Source organism: Triturus cristatus, chromosome 7 (assembly GCF_964204655.1).
Source record: "Triturus cristatus chromosome 7, aTriCri1.1, whole genome shotgun sequence".
Classification (NCBI taxonomy): Eukaryota; Metazoa; Chordata; class Amphibia; order Caudata; family Salamandridae; genus Triturus; species Triturus cristatus.
In genome coordinates, this window is record NC_140590.1 from 1,840,142,925 (window position 1) to 1,840,169,049 (window position 26,125).

The 26,125-nt window shown below is 45.9% G+C and overlaps 1 protein-coding gene across 1 annotated transcript; it reads left to right on the plus strand.

Moving 5' to 3' along the window:
• The first annotated feature begins 16,048 nt into the window (after positions 1 to 16,048).
• Positions 16,049 to 17,008, plus strand: LOC146813384 (olfactory receptor 5AR1-like). The gene has a single exon (XM_085615404.1). The coding sequence runs from the start codon at positions 16,049 to 16,051 to the stop codon at positions 17,006 to 17,008; it is 960 nt and encodes a 319-aa protein (XP_085471530.1).
• Positions 17,009 to 26,125: the final 9,117 nt, after the last annotated feature.

The window sequence follows — 26,125 nt, forward strand, 5'->3', positions numbered from 1 at the left end:
TACCTTTAGAATCCCCATGATGTTGAAAGAAGAGGACACAAATTTGGCGTAAATACCTTATGTGGTCAAATTGTTACAGGGGCCTAAGCGTAAACTACCCCAAATAGCCAAAAAAAAGCTTAGTACGGGGGGGGGGAAAGGAATAGCAGCGAAGGAGTTAAGTAGCCTCTTACATCATGTCCCAGGTCTGCCATTGCAGCCTGAATGCAGTTTTATACAGCCAATTCAAATGGATATATAACCCCCTTGCCAAGCCCTAAACCCCACTTTTATTGACTATACTTCACCCTCAAGGTAGGCCCTTGGCAGCCCATAAAGTAGGATGCATTGTAATTAAAATGTTGGACATGTACTTCTAAATTCATTTTTCACTACTGCAAGGTATAACTATTGCTTGGAATAACATTGGGTTGCCATATTGCATTTAATACATGCTAACGTATGATTGAGGACAGAAAAGCACTTCATGTTTAGTATCCATGAATTTGCAATTAAAAATGATTCATTATTGGTAAAGTCAGATTTTAAATTACAATTTTGGAAATGGCACTTTTGTACAGTTGGCATGTTCCTGCCCTTAGCCATTTGGTGTCTGCAACCTCCCTGAGTCACATGGCTGGGTATAGAGCTGCAGTTAGGACTTTGTGGGTTACTCTCAGACAGTCACACAGTAGAGGGATTAAGTGTGTCTGAATGAGCCATCTGCTGGCAGGATGGGGTCAGGGGCGAAGCTGGGCACAGCCTCACTTGCAACTGAATAGGTTGTGCTCTGCCTTCACACAAAGGACTTGTCACCACTGCATTGTCTCTTCAGCCAGCTTGGATCCAGGGGAGTGGAGTCAAGAAATTCCAAGCACTTCAAAGAGAAATCTCTAGAATCGTCTCCCACATCAAAGAAAGGAGCCAGGTATGAACATAGGCCCCTCACATGCACGCTTTATTTTCTGTACCTGCAAAGGGGTTTCAGATTCTGTCTACTGTTGGCCTGCTGCTGGCCTGCTGGGTACTCCACAAGACTACTTTGCTACACCTGGAAACTCTGGTTTGCTGCCTAGATACTGACTTTAAACCTCAGAGACCTGCCCTGTTGCCTGAAACCTGCCTCTCTACCTGAACTCAGGACTACCATGCAACTCCAAGTACTTATTTTTTGGCCTCCTGTTCTGTGCCACAAGGACATAAAACGTTCCCACTATATCTTGAACCCACACGTGGAACCAGCCTGAGTGAGTCCTAACCCTCTAAGAGGTGCCCCTCCAATTCTGGACCCTTAGTGGTCGGGCTGGACCCTTGGTGCTGTCCAGATAGCCAAAATCCCAAACTTTAGACTTAAAGAATCTTTGGCTAAAAACTACTTGGAGAACCGAGGGAAGACCAAAACCAACAGGCCCTTCTATTCGCCCAAGGTATATTGCCGGTTGGTCTGACTTCGCAATAACTCTCAGAGCGTTCTTTTACTCAGCAGCAAATCCTATTCAGAAGTCATTAGGCAAAGGGGTACTAGGCCTCCTGGAACTGTCATTGACTACAGCTTCCTGCTTTGCATCGCTGGAGATTTTCGACTTCCATAAAACTGATTAAGTCGGAATATAGAAATCTTCACCGCACCTTTGTCCAGTGGCTCTCTGGCAACTACACACTTTCCCTTTGGACACCGCCTGCAGCCCTGCCCTGCTGAATTTTACCTTCTTAGAACAATCTCACCAGAATTTCTAATAAATCCAAAGGTAAGCTTTGATCAAGCACAGGTTAACTTAGTGACTTTTTGTGGCTCCTCTGCCAGGGATTGTAGTTGTTTATTGACCTGGCTAACACCTCAGTCGACAAACAACCTATTTCTCACAGAGAGACCAGGTTGTTTTGGGCTAACAGGGACACCATCTACCATACTTTACTAGTGGTTTTACCCACTCTGGTCGACTCAGTGGGAATCTCATACATATTCAATAAGAGGTCAATTTAACCAGCTAACACCCAATCACATGTGTCACATGTGGCGTCAACCATTACCACATAATTTCCATATAGGACGGAGACAAAAACAAGCTGGCCCCACAGCAGATATATCCACAACAGTGTGGGCTTTCCTATAACCAAGTTTCCTTTAAGGTAAACACTGAATACATTTTTTTCATGCTAGAGTTAAGTATATTACCCGCTGGAGATTTTGAACTTTCAAAAAAGGGACTAAGGGGCATATTTACAAGAGAATTGCACCGCTGGAACATTACTTTTTTTATGTTCCAATGGCACAGCGCCCTGCAGCATATTTACAAAGTGGCATTAAGCCACTTTTTTGTGGCTTAACAGCGCTTTGTAAATATTATATCCCTTCAGGCAGGTATCTGAATGAAAGGGACATGCAATGGGAGTTGCTGTGGGTATTCCACCACAACACCCATTGCTCTTTTTTGCTGCCACAGATTTACAATTAGGTTCACATTTGAGGCAGCGTCAAAAACTAACGCTATGCAATAGCAGGTGTTAGAAAGGCGCAACTAGGAGAAATACTTTTATTTCTGCTTGTTTTTGCTTTTTCTATGTGTGCTGCATTCCCCTCCCTGTATGCACACTATAGGCATGGGAGGAAAACATCCCATCTCCTCCTGAGTTTCTCAGACAACCCATTGATCCCTTCAGGGTCTTGCTGAACCTCTCCACCAGACCATTAGTCTGGGGGTGGTGAACTTGTAGTTGACACCACACTAATCCAAATTTGCTGTCAGATCGCTGGATTGAAAGTATGTGTCACTATCTGACACAACCTCTTTTATAACGCCCACTCTAGTGAACACACCAAGCAGTGCCCTAGCCACCGCAGGACCACCTATGGTTTAAGAGGTATTCCCTGTTGGCATGGTCCACCACCACCAAGATATCCCTGATGCAGAAGGTGGGCCCAGGGACCAACAATGTCCATTCCCAGCCTTTCAAAGGGAACCCTAACCACTGGCAGTGGTATCAGGGGAGCCTCTGTCTTTCCCCGTGCCTTGCCACTGTCCTGACAGGTGACACAGGAGCTGCACAACTCCATTACCTTTTCAGAGATATGGGGCCAGTAGAAATGGTTTACCAACCGGTTCCAAGTCTTAGTCCGCCCCAAATGTCCTGCCAAGGAGATATCATGGCCCAATGTCAGGATAAACTCACTGTATGTCTGGGGCACCACCACCCTCCTGGTGAGCCCCTCCCTGAAGTTTCTGGCCTCAGTATAAAGCAGTCAATCTTTCTAGTAGATTCTTCGAAATCCACTGTCCCCCCCTCTTCCTGCTATCCACTTGAATAGAGGAGGCAATCCACCTCAATCTCTAAAGGGTGGGGCAGTCTCTCTGTCCCTTACAATATTCCTCTCTTGAGGGCCTACCTACTCCTGTCCGTTCTGCCAAATCTGACTGCTCTGGAAAGGATGGAGTCCCTACCTCAGAGGCCAGATCCTCCCCATCAGGGTCAGATTCCTACTGTACCTTTGGAGATCCCTGAGCTGGCTCACCAGGCCCAGTGCCCTTGTCCTTGGATGCTTGGCCCTTTGTTCCAGGATCCAAGTGTCCAGCCTTTCCCTTCTAGATAGTCTGTGACCTGGTCACAACACATACCCACTCAGAGAGCTCCAATATTTTCATATGGAACCCTCTCTCCACCCCTGACCACTCAGATGCTTTGCGATCATTGCCCAGTAAACACCGGACTGGGAGCATAGGAGACACTGTTACCTTCAAAGGGCCTGTCACACATCTCCATTCAAAATTCATCATAGCCTAAGGATGGAGTTTGGTAGTGCTCTGCATATGTCGCCTGGTGAAACTCACCTAGTAGCAACCAGCCCCTGTGTCTGTGATAGCCTCAACCTCAGTTCCATTAACTTTAGACCTACGCATATACTTATCCATGTTTGGAGGTAGGCAGCAAGGATTGCAATATTCCCCCCACCCAGGGGTACTAAGGTTGCCTCTACCACCTGCCTACTCCTTTGTGGGGCAATCTTCACCCCCATACTTACACTAGCAATCCCCAGGAAAAACCCACTAGTGTTTTTTTTTGTGTGCAGACAGCATCTCCCCTTTTGTGCCCTGGCTGGTTACTGTCAAAGCACTTTCCCACCTTGGAGGGATCAAAGAACCTACCTTTCTTTCCCTGATACCCCCTCCCTTTGAATTTGGGTTGACTTGGCTCCCATCCTCCGTATTCAGGTTTTTGCGTATCTTTGGGGGACTCTTGTTTTTGACCTTCTTTCCCCTGGGCTTTCCCATGGGAAGGGACCTATCCTCCTTTTTTCTGGTCACCCTCTGGTGCTGATTGGAAACCCAGCTTCTTACCCACTCATCAACTGCTTCTTCCAGCTCTCTGGGGTCTGTCAGCTTAGAGTCCACTAGGTACCTAATAATATGCCCAGATATTGTTGTTTATCAGGTTGTAAGTGCCCTTAACACCAAAGTCGAGTTTGGGCACAATTTACATTTAAAAGCAGTTCTGCAACAAAGAGCTACTTTTAGAATGACCTCAATCTCTCAGCAGTGCACACTTCCAAGCGCAGAAAGGGTTGCAGGCCTCTAAACTGCAATGCCCTAATATATACTAGGGACTTAAAGGTTGTTTTAATTCCCCTGCCCTGTTATGTACTAGGTACTTATAGGGTAGATCATGCAAATCAGAGCGGCACCCTAACTCATAAAGTACCCTAGTGTCTGTACCTCCAATACCAGTCAGCAACAAAATGGTGTGCCCAGGGTACAGGATGACTTTGCAACACTCTGTATAATGTGTTTGTTTTGTAAACTGCTCTGACACCCTACACTGGTATGAGTAGCACCATCAAACAAATGAAATGTATGTGAGAGAGAGGATATCAAGAGCTGAGGAGCACTGTTGAATGGTGGTTGTAAGGCAATCTGTGGAGAAGACTCCATGGGGGGAGGTCAAAAACAAATGTCGCACCGGGCACTACCAGCACTAAAGCCATCCCTTCAAATAGCTTACAGACCTTCGAACATGTCAACATTTTACGAGGTGGGGTGAGGCATAGAGCTTAGCACAGCCTGAAGCACTTGAATTCACTACCTCTCCCATTTAACACCAAAAAGGCTTCTGAGGCTGCCACCGATGTCCTCAGGAGGTTTCACAGCCATAATGGACATCGGCTGCCAAGCAATTACCTGAAAACACGCTCTCTGCAGGGGTTTCCAGTTAACTGTGAGCACACCCTAGGATATCGGCCCTTCACTGGGTGACCGTGTGAAGGGAGTCAATATTGTGTGACAGACAGTGTCACCATGTGAGTTGGAAGGTCTGAGCTTAGCTAATGGGCTGATATTGTCGCAGGCATGAAACCAATCACATGTTCATTTTACACGATATTAAGTACAAACGGCTATTAGCCAAGCATCTACATCGCTGCCCCAGGAAGCATATTAGAAATGCAACTGTAAGGACAAAATAAGGCTGACTGACGTGAACATTTTCAGACACAAAATGTAAGAGTAAATACAACACAACAGATGTGCCTGTGCACTGGACCCTCCATCTGTGAGTCTACATGCACACCCTGCTTGAAAAGGCATTCAAGTAAACTAGATTCAAAGCCACAATGGAAGCGGATAGTCACGATGAAATGCACAAGCTCAGTTGTAAAAATATCAATAAACATGCTGCACAGTTGAAGACAAACCTTGAAATCAGGCCTGCACAATGTTTCATTAGGAAAATAGGTAAGTATCCGGGTCCTCGTCAAGTGGCCACTTCCGCTTGCACCGCCCATGTTATTCTCCTGAGTCCCTATATGGGGCCATCAGGGAAAAGAACTGTATGGATAGATAGATAGATAGATAGATAGATAGATAGATAGATAGATAGATAGATAGATAGATAGATAGATAGACAGACAGACAGACAGACAGACAGACAGACAGACAGACAGACAGACAGACAGACAGACAGACAGACAGACAGACAGACAGATAGTAGATAGATAGATAGATAGATAGATAGATAGATAGATAGATAGATAGATAGATAGATAGATAGATAGATAGATAGATAGATAGATAGATAGATAGATAGATAGATAGATAGATAGATAGATAGATAGATAGATAGATAGATAGATAGATAGATAGATAGATAGATAGATTTGCCTTGCTGGCCAACATTTCTCACCATCTCTAGGAAGAAAATAATTAGACCTGAATATTGTCAGGTACAGCCAATCGAAAGCAGACTTTGTGAAATTCGTATGGACGCCAAGGGAACACAAGCAGTAGGTTGAGATTTGAAAGCTAATACAGCAATGGAAACACTACATTTTTAAGAAAGAATAAAGGGAGATAGAAGAATTACAATGAAACACATATGAAAATATTCAACTTGAACGCATTATAGACTGAAGACAGCGCTGTGAAAGTCAGGAACTCAAAGAACGTGGCCTGAAGCTGAACTCGGACAAGACGGAGGTCCTCATCCTCGGCTCCAACCCTTCAGCCTGGGATGACTCCTGGTGGCCGAGGGCACTGGGAGCAGCCCCGACACCCACAGATCACGCACGCAACCTGGGAATCATCCTCGACTCAGCGCTCTCAATGACCAAGCAAGTCAACGCTGTCTCCTCCTCCTGCTTCAACACCCTCCGCATGCTCCGCAAGATCTACAGATGGATCCCGACAGATACAAGAAAGACAGTCACCCAGGCCCTCGTCAGCAGCAGACTCGACTACGGAAACGCCCTCTACGCGGGAGCCCCAAACAAGCTCATCAAATGACTACAATGCATCCAAAACACCTCGGCACGTCTGATCCTCGCCGTACCACGCCACAGCCACATCACCAACCACCTAAGAAACCTGCCCCGGCTCCCCGTCAACAAGAGGATATACTTCAAGCTCCTCATCCACGCACACAAGGCACTCCACAAGACCGGCCCTGCCTCCCTCAACAGACGACTCTCCTTCTACATCCCCAACTGCCAGCTACGCTCCACCGACTTCTCACTAGCCACCATCCCGCGCATCCGAAGAACTACCACCGGCGGGAGATCCTTCTCCCACCTCGCCACCAAAACATGGAACACCCTCCCACTGAGCCTACGACAGACCCAAGACCTGTTGACCTTCAGGAGAACACTCAAGACCTGGCTGTTCGATCAGCAGCGCCCCTCCCCCCCCCAGCGCCTCGAGACCCTCGCGGATATGTAGTGCGCTATACAAATGACTGATTGATTGATTGATTGAACTGTCTTGGCATTGAGTGGTTAAAGAGTTCACCTTGGAGTGCTAGCAGCCCTCATCCTATTCCTTCCAGAAGGAGATGTGCAGTTACAGAGTAAGCTCAAACCCCTTTCCTCTTTCGCTTGGACAATTTATTACTAGGAATGATGGATTTCTCACTTTCCTCCCTTCAGGGCCCTGAACCTGTACCCAGGACAACCTTTAGCTCTAGGTGCTGTTGTGCTATGGACCTGTTTCTCTCCCAGAAAATGTGTGAGGTAGCTCCCTAGATTACCTTAAATAATGCAATTGATTTTGGGATTTGTGCAGTGCTTAATTTGCACAGTGGTTGCCGTTGAGGGGCCCTGGCACTCGTTTGTGGGCTCAACACTTATTTTTCCTCATCAGATATTTCCCAAGAATAAACACGCAAAGCAGGAAGACAGAGAAAGACAATGACAGAAAAACCAGCACAAGAGGAGAAAACAGGAACCTGCAAGAGTTAGATAAAGGGGCAGGGAGAGTATGGTACTGGATCAAAGTCATCAGGTGGAATCAAGACTACGCAGGTATTTGATAGTGCTGGAAGCGGGCTTCTGGGCAGAGCTTTGGGCACCAGCACTCTTCTTCTACAAATTAAGCACTGGATGTGTGTGCCATCCATCTATATGGTCCTGTTCTCTTGCAATCTTACTTGGCCAGGACCCTCCATAACCTACAGTGAAGCTTTGACTTTGTTTCACAAAAGCATCTTGGGGTTTCCTCTTCTGAGATTTCTTCACATTGGTTAGAGGAAACTATCTCTTGCCTAGGGTCATGTTTTTGCATATTATGAATTGCAAGCGTAGCCATGATGGTTTTGACTGCACTAACAGTACTTTATGCATAGGCGTTACCGTGGCTTGGTCTCTCTACGACTCCTCTCCAGTAGAAGGCCACAACACTTTGGCGGCAACGGACACATCTTTATTTGATTTTGCTGCCTTCTTAATGCCCTGTTGAATTTCTTCCTAATGATTTCCACCTGAGATCTCTGTTGCTCTGCACTACTCAGATAGTTTGGTTGACTCTGATGTACCAATAAATTTGCTTCAGGCTGAATTTCAACACCCAGGTTTGATCCCTCTCACTCCAGGTCATTATGGACAATGTTGCCAGTCTAGAAGTTTTAATCAACAAATCACTCATTCAACATGGTAATTAGTAACAAGCATTGGCATAGCCGATAGGTCTCGCCTTTGGGACCTTAAAAGTGTTTAGTTATCCAGCACAATATCCTTGGTGCAACAACATCAAGTGTTGCATGGATAAACCCTTATAAGGTCCCAAAGGCGAGACCTATTGGCTATGCCAATGCTTGTTGTTTCTTTGAGATTACATCTACAGCAGGAAGTCATTTCCCGCCATGTGAAAGCCGCCACATTCAATATTACAGCTGAGCCTCAATAGCTCTCTGCGATGCACTCATGTTTGGAAACCGGAATAAAATGAATTTCCTGTAACCTAGTACTGTCTGTCCTATAGTTTCTCGCCACACCACTCAGTATTCTTATTTTACAGTTGCACTTTTACTTAATTGTATTTCCTAGACATTTGTCGTGCTAGTTAAATGTGTCTCAGTAAAGCACACATATCCATCCTCCTACTCCCTGCCCAAAGTCGAGGTAGTGTATAAAAGCAACCATAAATAAAGACATGTTTGGATCAAGATGACTCGAAACCTACAAATAATTTGGACGGAGCAGGACATTGTTGCTAATTTACCCTTCAGTACTTAAATGGGAGTCACCCTTGAGAATTTTATCAAAAGTGAACCTCATTTCTGGTATGTCTCATTCTAATACCTCATCTAATGACATCCTAGCCATGATCGTGATAGAATGTGAATGTTAAGATAATGTGCAGAATATACAGTCTGTCAGTCTAGTTAATATTAGAATCGTGCTAGCAAGACCCCAATAGTTAAGAAACATTTGTTCTATAAATGGGTGCAGATTTGGGCTGGACTGGTGAAGAATCCCAGCATCTGAGCACGCAGAGTAGTTTGTCACTGGTACAAAATGTATTTTGCTCGGAATGCTCTTCTGCTACAACTGCATGTCACCAAAGTTCCCATGTACTTTAGCCCAGGAAATGTGTCTATGGCTTTGTAGCAAGCTCACGGTGGGCTGAGATGCACACCCACCAGGGAAACCCTACAAGTAGTAATACATTGTGGTAAAATAGGCCTCCTTCCCCTCCGTTCAGTTTTCAGATACTTTGGTGAGCCATTTCCAGGGGCATTGAAGGCTGTGCAGCTGCTGTAACTGTAGCGGCATTAAGCAAGCAAGGCTAAGATCATGACGTGACCAGGAGAGAGGGAAAGCAAGGACAAGAAGCAAGGAATAAACTTGGAACAGCTTAAGAAGTGTCACAAAGCACAGTGCATAGCAATTGAATAGCATATCTGACCAAAGAAGAGAGAAAAGAACCTGCCCACCAAGAATTGGCCCTGGCAACGATTCGCTAGAATATATGCTGGCAGAAGATGAGGGCTTTTGGGCACCCCGCAGTGCAGGCGGCCCCATGAAGCACAGGTCGCAGGCCTCCTACAACGCAATCCGTACTTTATGAAGCTCTTATATTATACTGTAAGACTCTCGGGATCATTAGACATACCTTCCAGGGGGGGGGGGGGGGGGGGGGGTCAGCTGCCGGTAGCATGTACAAGAGGTGCAGGTTGAAAAGGGAATAATCAGATTTTTTTTTTATTTGCATGTGCTGGAGCAGAGTTTTCTTTTAGAAAATTCAGGGGCTTTTGAAGCTCTGGCATGTCTATGCGTTTTATTAACTATTAATAAATAACAAATTAATTATTTGTCTTGTGCAAGTGTGTTTTGTTAACCAATCCGTTTGTCTTAACATGAGGAAAAGTTACACGAGGGTTAGCTTGTGTGTGCTGTTTCTGTTTTTCTAAAAAATAACGTGCAAGTTTTCATGTTTAAACGTTGCTGTGTGCTGTTTATTTTTGAGCACAAAACGCTGTCTGAATTAATGCTTTTTATGTCGCAAAGCTAGATAAATACATACACATAAGGGTATTAGTGGGGTTAACACTGTTTAATCACTATGCTGTAGTAACGTTTATTTTGTCTCTTTAATTAAGATGGTCTATTGTGGCCTATGTAGGCCTTAACCGAGCTGACTGTATTTCGAAGCCTGACTGTGGCATATTCTGTGATGTGGCAAGGGAGACCCCTGCTGGAAAAAGGTCGAAGACAACTGACCATGGTCCTTGTTGTAAAACTTTCCATGAGGACATCAGCAGTTTGGAGGATCTCCAAAAGAAATGGAACGTCCTTGGCAAACAAAGGAGCTTCAGAAACAGACAATGAACTGTGGCTCGGCTGCCGAGGGAAGTTGAACAAATTGGATACTTTAATAGTTTCTTGGTTCCTGTTCCGTAGTTCACGTCTTGTGACTTTTCCTGAGCGAAGATTTTCAGATGTAGCAATGTTACATCCCTTCCTTCTCGCTCTGCTCAGTGATACATTTTATTTTTCAAACTTTATGTGTATTTCCATTGTAATTTTTACTATAAGATTTGTTAGCTTAGGGAGGGTTTTGCCACTTGCCATTTTACCTTTGCTGCGTGAACTTGCGTTGCTGAGGATCGATGCTGAGGGACTCCGTCTTGAGAGACTTTACCGAGAGACTTGTCCTGACCCGTTCTGACACTTAGTTAGAATAGGTAACTATGAGAACTGATTTATTCTGATTGATTTACTTTGACTAATTTAGATAAAGCAATATAACTTTAAACATGGTGTTGAATATCCTTCTTTCTTGTCAATTATTGAGTGTATTTTTGATCATTATTGTATAGATTGTATAGAGTATGTTTAAGGACAATCACTATAATTAGGTCCTATCGTCCTCGATATAGATGCAGGGTGTTTAGGTGTTTTCTTCCCACAGGTTTATTGCCGGTAGAGTATTTGAGCGTGTGTTAGTGAAATGGGCCCTAGCGTATGATGAATGTATGTGCGTGCAACTGTGCAATTACTCTATCCGTGGTAGTGGGCATTTTGGATACCCTGATCTCTATCACATGTTAAATAAATAAATTAAAAAATGCTTCCGACAATTTAACTTGGGGTGGAAATACCAAACATCTTTTCTTGCACTGGAGCGTGTGGCAGTGGCGTGGAGCTGGTTCCAGGGATCGTCATTCTGAGCTAGGTGTGTTGGTTTGGAATTAGACCTCTGCAAAATGTACAGAATTATCATGCGCATGGGATTATATACAAATCGAAAAAAGTTTCACCTTCGGAATAGAAACATCTTCTGCAAAACTCTCAATGCAAACTCAGTAGGGCAACGGTGTGTTTGCAAGTAGCAGCGGCTGAAACGGCAGTCGGGGAACGGGAGAAAGGGGACAGGCAAGAAAAGTGGCAAGGACACTGGAATTATGCGGTAAAAGTAACTAAATTATGCAGCAAAAACATGCAAATTATGCGGTCTAATAAGGCAGGTTCTGTGATAGTATTATTTAATTATTTTGACATTTTTACGCTTAACACTGTCTGGGCAAAGGTTTCAACTCATTAGAGTGTGTGCTGGCACCTAAACTTTAGCAACGAGCACACCATTCCTCTCTGTCCTCGTGAACATGAGGCTAGAGTAGCAAATGAACACGTCATGGGAGGCAGTGGCTTACTCCTCCTCCTACTAGTACTGCTACTACTCCTACTACACTACTGCTACTATTACTACTACTACTACTACTACTACTACTAGTAGTCCGACTAACAATAGTATTAATAAATATTGTTATTTTATATGGCGCCTCTTGCCGCACGCTGTCGCTTCTAAGCGCTTTAAATAACCGAAAGGTGCTCCTATTAACCACATTCATGGTATTCGCAAAGTTACACTTGGCAGGTGCACTTACGTGCATGTTGCAATGTCACTCATAACTTCCACCATCTCCTCCTAAACACGCCCCCACTCAGACCTGTGTGCAATGTCATGCTCTGAAGACTCAGACTTTCACAGCGCTCTTGATAAAAGGAGGATCACTTCAATGTGTGATAACAGGAATTCCATTTAGCACCGAGACACGATATCCCCATTCCGTCAGTTTTCACTGGCAAGAAGGGTAAAGTGCCTGAATGGGGTTCATGTCAATGTGCGCTATTAAAAAAATACACACTGACATACTCTATATGTGCGCTTCCATACTGCACAGTGCACGTACTAAAAGCGCTGCAAATTGTAAACGATGAACATGAGCGCTAGATACAAAAACAAGCATTGGCATAGCAAATAGGTCTCGCCTTTGGGACCTTATAAGTTTTTAACCATGCAACAGTTGATGTTATTGCACCAAGGATGTTGTGCTGCATAACTGGGGGGCATATCAGCAACACCCAGCGATAATTATAGCTCAGCGCTCTTAGCGTGAGGATAATTATCGCCGGGTAACATGGATTTTCATCGCTGAGATAGCGTGCTATTAGCAACGCTTATCTCCTCAGCGATAAAAATCCTCACGCTAACTGCCGAACGTGAGATTATCGCTGGAAACCCAGCGATAATCTCACGCAATGTGGCGTTAGCTTGCTGATAGGGCCTCACAAACTTAGCCATGATATCCACCCTCCATAGGATATCATGGCTAAGTCAGTCCTGAAGCAGGCGTAAGGAAAGTAGCGATAACAGGGGTTATCGCTACTTTTCCTGACACTATGCTTCATAGTGTGGGGTTTGATTATAGGAGAAATGTTGCTTAGCGACATTTCTCCTGTCATGTTAGGTCAGGAACGACCACTTTGCATCTCATTAGAGATGCAAAGCTGGGCGTTAGAAATCCCCACGCTAAAGCAAGGTTTCACGCGTTAGCGTGGCCTTGCTAATTAGGCGAAAACGGCCGCAAAAGCGGCGATAATTTTTTAACGCCTGCTTGTAATTATGCCCCTAAAAGCGCTGCAAATTGTAAACGATGAACACGAGCGCTAGATACAAAAACAAGCATTGGCATAGCCAATAGGTCTCGCCTTTGGGACCTTATAAGTTTTTAACCATGCAACAGTTGATGTTATTGCACCAAGGATATTGTGCTGCATAACTAAATACTTATAAGGTCCCAAAAGCGAGACCTATTGGCTATGCCAATGCTTGTTTAATTTGTTTATGTCTATGTGCTAATGTGCACTAAATCGCCGACATGCATTACATTACCATTTTAAAGTAAAACATTTTAACTTAAAAACGATAATGTAATGTATGTCTGCAATTTAGTTAATTTAATTTTGCGTGTACGTGTACCCACTACCCATTTGCCCACCTCACCACGCTCCGTGGTTGGCAGCAGCCGCTGGGCCCTGTTCTTTGTGGAGGCAGCCACCATGGTGATGATAGGATGAGGTGGGAATGTACAGGGGGAGGTGGTAAAATGTTTTAGTTGCAAAGTTTAAGAACTTGTCAAAGGGGGCAAAGGAGTCCTACTAGGAGACGGTTTCAGTAATTTCGTTTACTGAGTATTAGGGGATTAGTAAAAAGTTTAGCTGTGTGGGAGGGGGTTGAATCTTCTGTGTATATATAAAACTTGGTGCCAAGCTGCTGTGGCAGAGATAGACGCTTGGCAGGACCGAAAAAACACAGCTATTTCTGCCATAAGAGACAAAAGGGTCATGGTGCCCGTAGGAAAGCGAATTTGATAAAGTTAAGAGAAAGGAGCAGCAGGTATGAAAGCATAAGACTCCTGTCTTTGCGTTTAGCATGAGGTCACAGAATCATTTGTCAGTCAGTCCATAGGAGTGATAGGAAGAGAGGAGAGAAATTAAAAGAGAATAAAACATGTGTGCGTCATTGCATAGAGGTGGCAGGTGAAGCCAAAAGAATAAATGATGTCCCCTCAGGAGTTGCCCTTCAATAGTCAACAGTCTGAGGGATGCTCTCTAAATCCCTCCAGAGCAGACCACCTCCTCTCTTTCTCCCAACAGTTAAGGCCCGGACTCTGCAGCATCAACAGAGAAGTCAGATGAATGAATGAATCTGTGATCTGAGACTCCTGTCGCCTCCTCTGCCATGCTCCCCCAGAAGCCCAGTCTGTTGTTTTATTCTGATATATTCAAGTTGCTGAGATCGAGGCTGAGAGTCTTTTTTATATTTTACTTGTAAATGGGTTGCAATCACTGGAACATATGTGGGTTGGTTGTTGAATCATGGGTGTGAGGCTTCTTCCCAGGCCGCAGAGGATCTAGAGCGTAACCAGCAGTATGAAGGCATGCTTCCCTACTGACCTCGAGGAAGGGTGCTTTATCTGAGAGGGAGGCCTGGGCATCTCTAAGTCTCTAGGGTAGCTCGGTGAAGCAGCCACAGCATAGCTTGGGGAGAGTTGTAAGAAGGTAGAGTAAGAGGACAGAATTGTTGACACACACAGTAAATCTGAATGTTATTGTTTGAAATGAAATAACACTTTAATAAACACCTTAGAAGTGTACAACTGTGAAAATAGAACAAGAAATGCAGGTCTGAAGTCTAAAGCATTAACTGTTACAAAGAATGAGGAAAATATGTCTCTGGGTGTGGCCCCGTTCTGCTACTGCTGACGTCATTCTTCGTACTGTTGTCCACTTTGCCTAAACAGCTTTTTCTAGGAAATAATGGGCCAATGTTATCCCATGACACCTGGGTGATATGAATACTCCTGGGCTGTCCAGGGTGTTGCCTGTTTTTAAAATGGACATCTTTATAGGTGTTTGGTTCTTCAAATTCACAGGGGTAACACTGTATGATTGAGAACCTATAAAATGTGTTAAAAGAAAACCTGGACTCTACCCGGCCGCCCTGTGAGGGATTCCAAGTGAGGCTCAATGACATTCTTGCACCAGCTGAGCCCATGATGGATGCCAGACTAGACAGAGATTTGGAAGTGCTTGGGGTGGTGCAAAGAGGTCTCCCCAGTTTTAAAAGAAGACCAACGCTTAGTGCAGTGGTGCATGTATTCTAGTCTGTCCACTATCGGGGTCCGGTCACAATACATGTATTTGTCGTGAGGCATCCTTCTATCTCGGAAGTGGCAGGTAGAGTGCTGCGGATCTGTCAGGCTGGGGTCTTGAGGTTTTTTTTGCTGGATGTGGCCCACGGGGAGGTAAAGCTCTACGGACACGAACTAATCCCTTGATGAGACATAATGTGTATCCTCCGAGCCTCAAACATAAACGGAAATGAAAGAAGCTTCTGGGATGCGATAGGGGGTATCCATTTTATGGCATTATGGGCACATACCCTCAAACATGAGCTAACACACCTCCCCCAAAATAGTAAAGCCACAAAAACAAAGTGTACTCATTCCCTCTATGCAATGTTTGTGGTAGACCTCACGCCTTGGGTACTGTACGCGTTGCCATTGAAGGCAATGCAACGCGTGCAAGTTTTTAAGCGAAAAACCGAGCCGATTTCAAGAGGTCTCCTCCCTATGCAGTGCATGCACGCTGCGTAGGCGAGAATCAAACATGACTACAACATCCAGAATGCATTAGGTTTTCACACGAATGTCCAGGACTAGAAACGGTATCCATGGCTGTCTGAGAGGAGGTGATTACCCACTCTCTCAATTTGTGGCTTCCACCTGGGCAGTAATTGGTGGTAACACAGCTGTTATTCTTGGGCTGATGTTCCTGATTTGGCTACTATTTGCAACAAAGGTCTTTATTTTTTTTAATACACTATAAATAGATAACAACAATTTATCCAGATCAATGCTTTGTACTTCAGCTACAATATCTTTTGCTTTTCATAATCTTGTGTTTCCTTTTTTCCCCAGATCTCCCTTTATTTATTGAGCAACATCACAAAGCACAGGAATGATGGAAAAGTCCAATCAGACTCTCTTGAGTGAATTTTTAATTTTGGGATTATCGCAAAATCCTCGGCTTCAAGTTCCAATTTTCATTGTGTTCTTACTCATGTATTTATTTACTCTTCTTGGAAACCTTGTCATTATTACCTTAATATGCATTGATGCACATCTTCAAAATCCCATGTATTATTTTCTCCTCAACTTATCTTTCCTAGATATTGGTTTCACAACGGTCACCATCCCAAAACTGCTGGCGGTCTGCCTGAAAGCCAAGAAATCGGACAAATCCATCACTTTCTCTGCATGCATCCTTCAATTCTATTTCTGCGTTTCCTTCCTCAGCACAGAGTTTTACTTGCTGTCGGTCATGGCCTATGACAGGTACATTGCAATTTGTAACCCCCTGCGCTATGCATCTATAATGAATACAAGAGCCATGATTTCATTGACTGTAACATCCTGGACACTTGGCTTTCTGGACACTATCACACATACTGTTTTGATTTCAAAATTAGCGTTTTGTGCATCAAATGAAATCAATCATTTCTTTTGTGATATGAATGCTCTTCTAAAACTATCTTGCACAGAAACATTTTTCATAAATATCACAACTTTCGGAGAAGGTGTTGTGTTCGGACTGGGCCCTTTCATCTTAACAATAACGTCCTATGGACTAATCATCTCAAATATCATGAAAATTCCCTCCAAAACAGGGAGACAGAAGTTGTTCTCCACATGTTCCTCTCATCTGACTGCAGTTCTTTTGTTCTATGGAACTGAGCTTGGTGTTTATCTGAGACCGACATCAAGCTTTTCCTTGGACAAAGACAAGCTCTTTGCTGTAATGTATACAGTTGTCATTCCAATGTTGAATCCAGTTCTTTACAGTTTGAGAAACAAGGATGTAAAAGGTGCTTTGAAAAAAGCTACAGGGAAACTAAGGCAGACAAACACTGTATTGAAGTAATGTAATAGTTCAAGCTGTATGAACCAAAAGTATTATTATCTCTGGTCATGCCCCAGGTCTTAACAGAGTTTGCTTAAACATTAACACCAAAAGTAAGGCTCTGTGAAAATTAAATGTGTCTTTACTAATCAACAAAAATCTGAGCAAACGATGACAGGAAATAATTAATGAATTTATACACATAACTGTAAACCAAGACATTGTTTTATGGCCTGAGGCATCACACCTGTGGAGTTTCCCATTATTCAGCTAAGAAACAAATCATACAAAAGGAGGCTACAGAGAAAGAGTTGGAGAAGACATATGTGCTCCCACAATAAGGTACCACAGTCAAAAGCAAACGGATTATTGTGACATTTAAGATCAACATTCACTACACAAAAAAAGCAAAACTTGAGTTGGTACACTTCCATCCAACCTCCGTGTTATCCTCATGCAAGAGGGCTTTGAATCCCTTGAGACCAGAAAAATGGTGGATACACCTGATCTGCCTCCCAGGGGATTTGAAATCTATTACCCCTCAGACCACCTGGATGGGTCCACCTCAGCGGTAGCTTTGTCCTCATGTGTGGCTGCACCCAAATAGAACTTCAGCTCCCCTGGGGGCATAATTGGGGTAGTCAACTAGTTCTACCCCCCAGGAAGATGAAACCTTAATAGATACCACTTTAGTGAGTCCCTAAGTCAGTGTTTCCCCCTTTCCATTTTTGTCATACCAATGGACATTTAGTGCCCCACTGACAACCCTCAATGTACCAGTAAGGGAGCCAGATATTGATTAGAGATCAGGAAGAAATATGCTGCTGTCCCCTCCATACTCCTGCCTGGCTTTGTTCCGTCGATAGTTCCTGTCAGTCATGATATTCAACCGCGAGGAGCTGTGGCGACTAGGCGCTCACCCTCTACATACTGTTCTTCATGGAGTGAATGCCAGCCAGCGTATAGGGAAGCTTGTGATTTTCACAAAGAAAAATTCATAATCTGGGTCTTTAGGGGATACATTTGTCACACAAAGAACTGTCAAAAATAATATGCATTTTCATAGAATGAGCGGTTTCACAAATCATTGAAGGGCTACGCGCCCTATTATAAGATGTTTTGACAAAGCCTTCACATCATTTCATTTCTATGCTGCCCTAAATCTGAGTACAGGAGAAACAAGGAACACCCTCCTTACAGGGAGCCAGTGTATATGTTTTGTATAAAAAACAATGGCACCTGTGGAAAAAATGAAGCGATGACAATAATGCTTATAATAATGGCATTTGTTGAGCACAATGCGAATATATTGGGAAAAAGATGCACAAACTCAGAAATTCACTCATGGAGCACAACGAATAAATTGATTTCTTATTTATAAATTCACATAACAAATCGTGAGAAAGTGTAAGGTGTCCCGAATGTGAAATTAGAATCTAGAGCTTACAAGTGACAGTTGTGACATACATTAAGGTTTCCAAAATACAAAAAAAATGATGCTTTAGTCAATATACAATAATCAATCACAGCCTCCCATGACAATGATGACGGCTGAGTACAATGGTTCGTTTTATAAGCGTGCATCTTTTTCCCTATATATTGCTATTGTGCTCAACAAATTCCATTATTATAAGTATTATTGTCATCGTTTCATTTTTTCCACTGTTTGAGTCGGGCAATGCACCTGGAGCACTTTCAACAGGACTTGGACTATTTTTTATTGGCGTTTTTAATGTGTTCTAGTTAGCATTCTCATCCACTTTGATGATGTCGCTGTGATATTATCATGAAAAAAACTCAGTGGATGTCACGTATTGTCATGTCATCAGAATAAATGTCATATGCTGTCACTTCCTGTGATGTAATTCAGTGTAAAAGGCACATGATGTCACTTCTGCTACCCATGGCATTCCGACAATTCATGCCCATGTAGGTGCATCTGAGGCAGGTGGTACCATGCTTGCCCTCACCTAGGTGGTCATTAGGATGGCGGAAGGACCGCCACCACCGGGCCGGCAGTCCTTCCACCATCGCTTAGCGTTTTACCCACCACCCAATTAGGACGGCGTCGGGTACCGGGGCGGACGCGAAGTCTGTCCTCCACTACCCCGCCAAAGGCAATCGTACTGATTTCCTGGTGGATGGTGCGGGGTGCATAAATGGTGGCGGTACCTAGCAGGCACCTTCAACCAAATTAGGATGTTGTGAGGACAATCCCTTTCCATGGCAGCGATGCCGCCATGGAAAGGCTGGCAGGGATGGGGTTTGGGGTCCCTTTGCTGGCCCCCCTTGTCCCGGGGAGGTGTTGCTGCACTGAGGGAGTACCCATGGTACCCCCCTGCATTTCCCTGCACTGCGTGGAAGGCACTGCATGGTGTCTGCCACATAGTGCAGGGAAATGCAGTGCATGCCATTTTGACATTGTGAACGGTGCTACATCCAGCAGCACCGTCTGCAATGTTAATGGTTTGAGATGCACCCGCCATACTGGCGGGCGCATTGTAATATGTGTGGTTGGACTGCCGCATTACTGGCAGGCGGTCCCAACCACTGCAACAATGGCGGGCAGACTCCTGTCCGCCCCTCATCATAATGATCCTCCAAGTTCTGAAACTGTCAGAGCAAAGGCGAACTGCCCCGCCATTCTCACACTACCAGATCAGTGATTGAAACCTGAGGGAGGGCCCGGGGAGGATTCCTGAGTGTACCCTGTGGATGCATACCTGCTTACATCTACCCTGCTTGCTTCCCAATCACGTATGCTCTTAATGCTTTATTAAGGTTGTTTTATTCCCCAGGCAGGACACAACTCACAATATACACTTTGTGTACCATTGGCCATCCTCTCCACATACATGATACAACTATAACTCCACTGACCCTTTAAACAAACAAACCCACACTCCTCTTTGGTTCTAATGACTTTTCCTTTTCTTAATTTTCCAAATGTCTTATTAAGGACTTTTATCTTTCTTGATACTGCACTGAGTCTCCTGGCCCTACATCTCATTGTAACCTACTGGTCTTCTATGGCCCAACCTCCCGGTCCCAGCATCTAGTCCAGTGCTGGCTGATTACCAATATCCTCTAATCCATCCATCTATTTCATTAAATTTCCTCAAGCTTTAGACATCACTTCACCATTTGGATTCCTGTGATTTTTTAAAGTGGCCAGAAAACCCCTCAACGAATGGGTGTTCTTTCTGCACCCTTGCCCCTTTTACCTTTTTATGAGCTGAGCTAGCCATAAGTCTCTCTTCTACTTTCTAAATAATTCCACCAACTTCACACCTAGTCCATCCAAAAAGCATTGCCTACCAATGAAAGTCAGAGAGACAGTACAGCAAATGATATGACCCCACTTCAATTTATATTTGCCTTCACCCAAAGCATGACAAATGCCTCCTGAACCTCACTGCTGTCACACAACCACTGAGCACTGCAGAACTGACCCTAAAAATCTACAGGGCTGCCAACTGAAGCTAAAAGGTGAATTTTACAGTAACTGCCCCACTCCGTACTTCCTACCTGCTCCCTCACCCTCACCCCCACCCATTTCATTTATTTGATTAAGGTGTCCTACTATCATGCTTAGGGGCTCATTAGGCTGGAGGACGGGCCGCCACTGCCAGCCATGCGGTGGCGGTCCTTCTGCCCTCCAACCACAATTTTTCCCCTGTCAAATTAGGAATAGCGGTGGGAATCTCACCGTGACCATGGCAGTCGTAAAGACTGTCTGCCACAGTACCGCCATAGGCAATCCTTACGATTGCCTGGCGGAGCAGTCTCCATCAGTAAAATGGCAGCGGTGCCTAGCAGGCACCGTCCACCAAATTAAGATGTTGGCTGTAGACAGCCTTTCCATGGTGGAGGAACTGTCCCTTGTGTTGGGGAGGCGAGGGTGTACTTGGGGGGTACCCATGGTACCCCCTACATTTCACAGCACTATGTGGCAGGCACCGCAATGTTAAAATGCAGGATCTGACCGCCACATTGGCGGTCACATCCTGATCCGGTGTGTGGGACAGCCGCATGCATGGCAGACGGTCCCGATTTACACCAGGATGGTAGACGGACTTGAGTCCTTCCGCCATCCTAATGAGCCCCTTAGTACCACCCCAATTTCCCTTTGTCTCCTATAGGTCTGAATAATTGGAAAAGCTCATGCCACCCCTCGAAAGCCAATTTAAATATTTAAATTGTGATATTCTCCACTCAAGTAACTTTTCACAGTAAACACTGGTGTAATTCAGTAATGCTGAAGTCTAACTTTCTAAGCAATTGGGAGTCCATAGTTGCCTAGATAATGCAAATTCTTCTTCTTTGAACCCTTCCATGCCATCTGTCTACCTGTTAATTATCTTAGAAACATTCATAATTCTTTCCCCTTCTACTATTTAGGGGCCGATTCCGATTGCCGGTCGGACAGCTGTTCGTAGCCTTACCCTGCGACCGACACGTACCCGGAGCCGGTCCGTCCTGTAGAGTAAGTATGATGCGCATAACTGCCAAAAACACAACCGACACGTAGGCTGTGACTCAAGCCCCATTCTCCGTCCCAGCCGTAACTCCCAAAGAGGAACCGTATCGCCCGGAAGCAGTATCTATAGCAGTTTCCGGCATGACAAGTACGATGCGTGCTTCCTACGCGCCGGACGGGTCGTCACGTACGGCACGTCACAGCATCCGGAAAACAAGCACATCAGCTACGATTCGCGCCAAAAATCAATACACGGCTACGAGATGGACCAGCTTGCAGCGGGTACGAGACGGAGCAACAAGCAGCGTGTACGACACGAACACATCATGAATCCCATCGCGCAGGTCATACCAGTACTCTACATCTATGACTGGATCAGGGACCGACAGCGCAGGCGGTAAGTCAAACACCTACCACAGAAACAAACGATATGTACCCGCAAAATGGCACAGACACACAGGGGATACATATCCTGGCCACTAACAACAGATCACCCTAGGGGTTGCATGGCCAGCACCACTAACACCCCCACCCATAGGGGGCCTGTTGCCCATCACCCCTGCCACCCCCACTCACAGGGGACCTGTTGCCCATCACCCCTGCCACCCCCACTCACAGGGGACCTGTTGCCCATCACCCCTGCCACCCCCACTCACAGGGCTTATGTTGCCCATCACCCCTGCCACCCCCACTCACAGGGGACCTGTTGCCCATCACCCCTGCCACCCTCACTCACAGGGGACCTGTTGCCCTTCACCCCTGCCACCCCCACTCACAGGGCTTATGTTGCCCATCACCCCTGCCACCCCCACTCACAGGGGAAATGTTGCCCATCACCCCTGCCACCCTCACTCACAGGGGACCTGTTGCCCTTCACCCCTGCCACCCCCACTCACAGGGCTTATGTTGCCCATCACCCCTGCCACCCCCACTCACAGGGCTTATGTTGCCCATCACCCCTGCCACCCCCACTCACAGGGGACCTGTTGCCCATCACCCCTGCCACCCTCACTCACAGGGGACCTGTTGCCCTTCACCCCTGCCACCCCCACTCACAGGGCTTATGTTGCCCATCACCCCTGCCACCCCCACTCACAGGGGAAATGTTGCCCATCACCCCTTCCACCCACTCACAGGGGACATGTTGCCCATCACCCCTGCCACCCCCACTCACAGGGCTTATGTTGCCCATCACCCCTGCCACCCCCACTCACAGGGCCTATGTTGCCCATCACCCCTGCCACCCACACGCATAGTTGACCTGTTGCCCATCACCCCTGCCACCCCCACTCACAGGGCTTATGTTGCCCATCACCCCTGCCACCCCCACTCACAGGGCTTATGTTGCCCATCACCCCTGCCACCCCCACTCACAGGGGACCTGTTGCCCCTCACCCCTGCCACCCCCACTCACAGGGCTTATGTTGCCCATCACCCCTGCCACCCCCACTCACAGGAGACCTGTTGCCCATCACCTCTGCCACCCCCACTCACATGGGACCTGTTGCCCATCACCCCTGCCACCCCCAGCCATAGGATGGGTGATGAGCAACACATCCAGCATACGCAAACATCAGGTATGTCCGCAAAATACATCCCCCATGACATTATGACAATAGTGTTTAGTCTGTGACAAATGCCCACAATAGTGAATATGGCTACGAGTATACAATGTAAGTAACAGCACATGTGTGACCAACACATGAGTGTGACATACACAAGGCAAACATCACCATAGCACTGTGGCAATGTAAAAAGAACACCCCCTCACTGTGTAGAACAGAAGTTAAGTGGGGGCTCATAAAATGCGGCAGATGTGGAGCATTGTGGTGATGGGGACCAAACCCCTCTCAACACAGGGACCAAAAGGTAAGTGTCATCATGGTCAAAGCTGCAAATAACAAACAGTATGTATGATCCCTGATCCCAACACATCAAACACTTCTGGGGCAAACTAGTGGTTGTGTCCCATACACACAGAGATGTGGTGAGGGAAACAGTGCTGTGAAAACATAACACTCTCGCCCATGTGCAGACAAGGACCACACATGGGGGCTGACAATGCACACAGCGTACAATGACACAACAGCAGAAGTGACCATCACCAAGCATACACACATCTCGAAAATAGACGCACCAATCAAAAGAACATGTGTAGACTGTAGGTGTCAGCTCACTAATTCACATTGCATGCCAGCAATGGCACCCAACAACCAGGATGAATGTGCACCATGATGTGACATGACTCACAAGGACAGCATGCAACATCACAGAAACAGCATCCAGACAAAGGCCCACAACAGCAATACCAATGCACTGGTGCAGATGCACAAACACAAACAGGCAAACTCACACTGCACATCGGACACAACATGTGTGTGTGTGTGTCACAGTATCCCCAGGCAACTACACAACACATGAGAGGGGCTGAACCACAATGACACAGATGTGGACACAGTGCAATACAAAAGTAAACCATCATTGGGACACCCTCAGTGGGCAATCAGGTGTTGGGAGATGAGAGGAAGCACAACAGACACATGTGACACTAGCTGGAATGAACACCAACTAACACAGCAAGAGACTGACACAGCACTATCCTGAGGGACAAGACATTGGGGTGACACAAGCATGCATGACACCTCCACTGTGATGACAAAGGCAGATGTTGTACAAACTGGAAAACCCAGACATGTGTCCTGTGCCACAAACGTACATCACACATACACAAACACAAATCACTCAGCATGGCCCCTCATCCATGGACAAACGGGAGCTAGGGGACCATCCATGCAAACATTCACATCAGTCCACCATCAACACCACACACCTGAACTGCAACAATGTGTATCTGTGAAGCCCACATGGACAGGTGACATTGCACATGCCCCCATGACAAACACAGGAATGTTGGCAGGAACTAAGGTGCACACACACATCACATTAGGACTGTTTACAACCCTGGGGAATGACAGACACACTGCACAGTATGCTGTACATGGCCATGACCTCAAAGCTCATGTGACCTTCACAATCCCTGCCACAGTCCCAGGACTATGCAGCTGCCAAGGAGGAACACAAGGCACCCATGCTGACACCTGCCAGCATCGCTGCCGTGAACTCGACAAGTGGGAGCAGTCACACATACATACACATGTCTCAATCACTGAAAACTACCACCTAGGGACAACTACATGCTATTGCAAACAAACAAGTGCCTTAAGGAACCCTCACTGTGTCCCATCTGTGTCTGACAACATCATCAACACTCAGAACTGACAAATCACAATGATGATACACCAATTGACAGTACTGAGTCATGCACCCACACATCTGGTAGCCCATTGGAAAAGTAGTGGGATTAACCCAGTACCACTCAGCAAGCATCAACAACAGGAACATATCAAGGGAACACTGTGTAATGTAATGTAATGTAATGTAAAAATTACTTATAAAGCGCGGCGTACACCGGACGGTTTCTTGGCGCTATTCACTTTATTCAGCAAGAGGCAGAAAGCGGGGAGAGAAGAATTTATGAGTAAATGCCATGAAAAAGGTGGGTTTTTAGGAGAGACCTGAAATGAAGATGAGAGGGAGAAAGTCTCAGTTCCAACGGCAGAAGATTCCAAAAAGAGGGTGCCAAAAAGGAAAATCTGAGACCTCCGTGTTTTTTGCGCTTGAAGCGGGGAATCTGAAGGAGCGCAAGATGAGAGGAGCGGAGGTTTCTAGAGGGGGTATAAGGATGCAAGAGGGAGGAAATGAAGGAAGGACCGGTGCCTGCCAGAGATTTATGAGTCAGGCAGCCAAGTTTGAACTTGCAGCGCTCCGAAACAGGAAGCCAGTGGAGGGCCTTGAGGAGAGGACGAACGTGGTGATGTTTTGGTTGGTGGTAAATAAGGCGAGCTGCCTGATTCTGGATCAACTGCAATCTGTTAATTTGGTATTGTGGGATGCCAACGTACAGGGCATTGGCGTAGTCGATCCGAGAGATGACTAACGCCAGCAGTACCAAGGTGAGGGCTTCAGTAGTCAGAAAGTGGGCTATTTTCCCGATCTTCCGGAGCTGAAAGAAACAGGAGGACACAGTGGCACTGACCTGGTGCTTCATTGAGAGATCTTGGGAGATGTAAACCCCGAGGCTTTTCACTTTGTCAGCAGGGTGGGGGGGAGGGCCGAGGGAGAGGGGCCAGAAAGTGGAGTTCCAAGGATTGGATAGGCCTCCGACAAGAACAAGCTCCGTCTTGTCGGGATTGAGTTTAAGATGGTGAGTGCTCATCCAGTTACTGATATGGCAGAGGGTGGACTGGAAATCTTGAGCCGGTTCGTCCGAGGAGTCGAGATTGAAGACGAGCTGTATGTCATCTGCATAGTTAAATGCAGTGACATTCCTACCGCGGAGGGAGCGGATCAAGGTGGTAAGGTAAAGGTTAAAGAGAAGGGGTGACAGGGATGAACCCTGCGGCACACCGCAGGTGACTCTTGTCCGGGTTGCCGTGAACTGGGAAAGACGGACCGATTGATAGCGGTCCGCGAGGAAGGAACAAACCCAGTTAAGGGCCGACCCGCTGATGCCTGCCTCTCTGACACGGTCGACTAAGATGGTATGATCGACCGTGTCAAAGGCCGCTGACAGATCTAAGAGCACCAAGACTTGACTG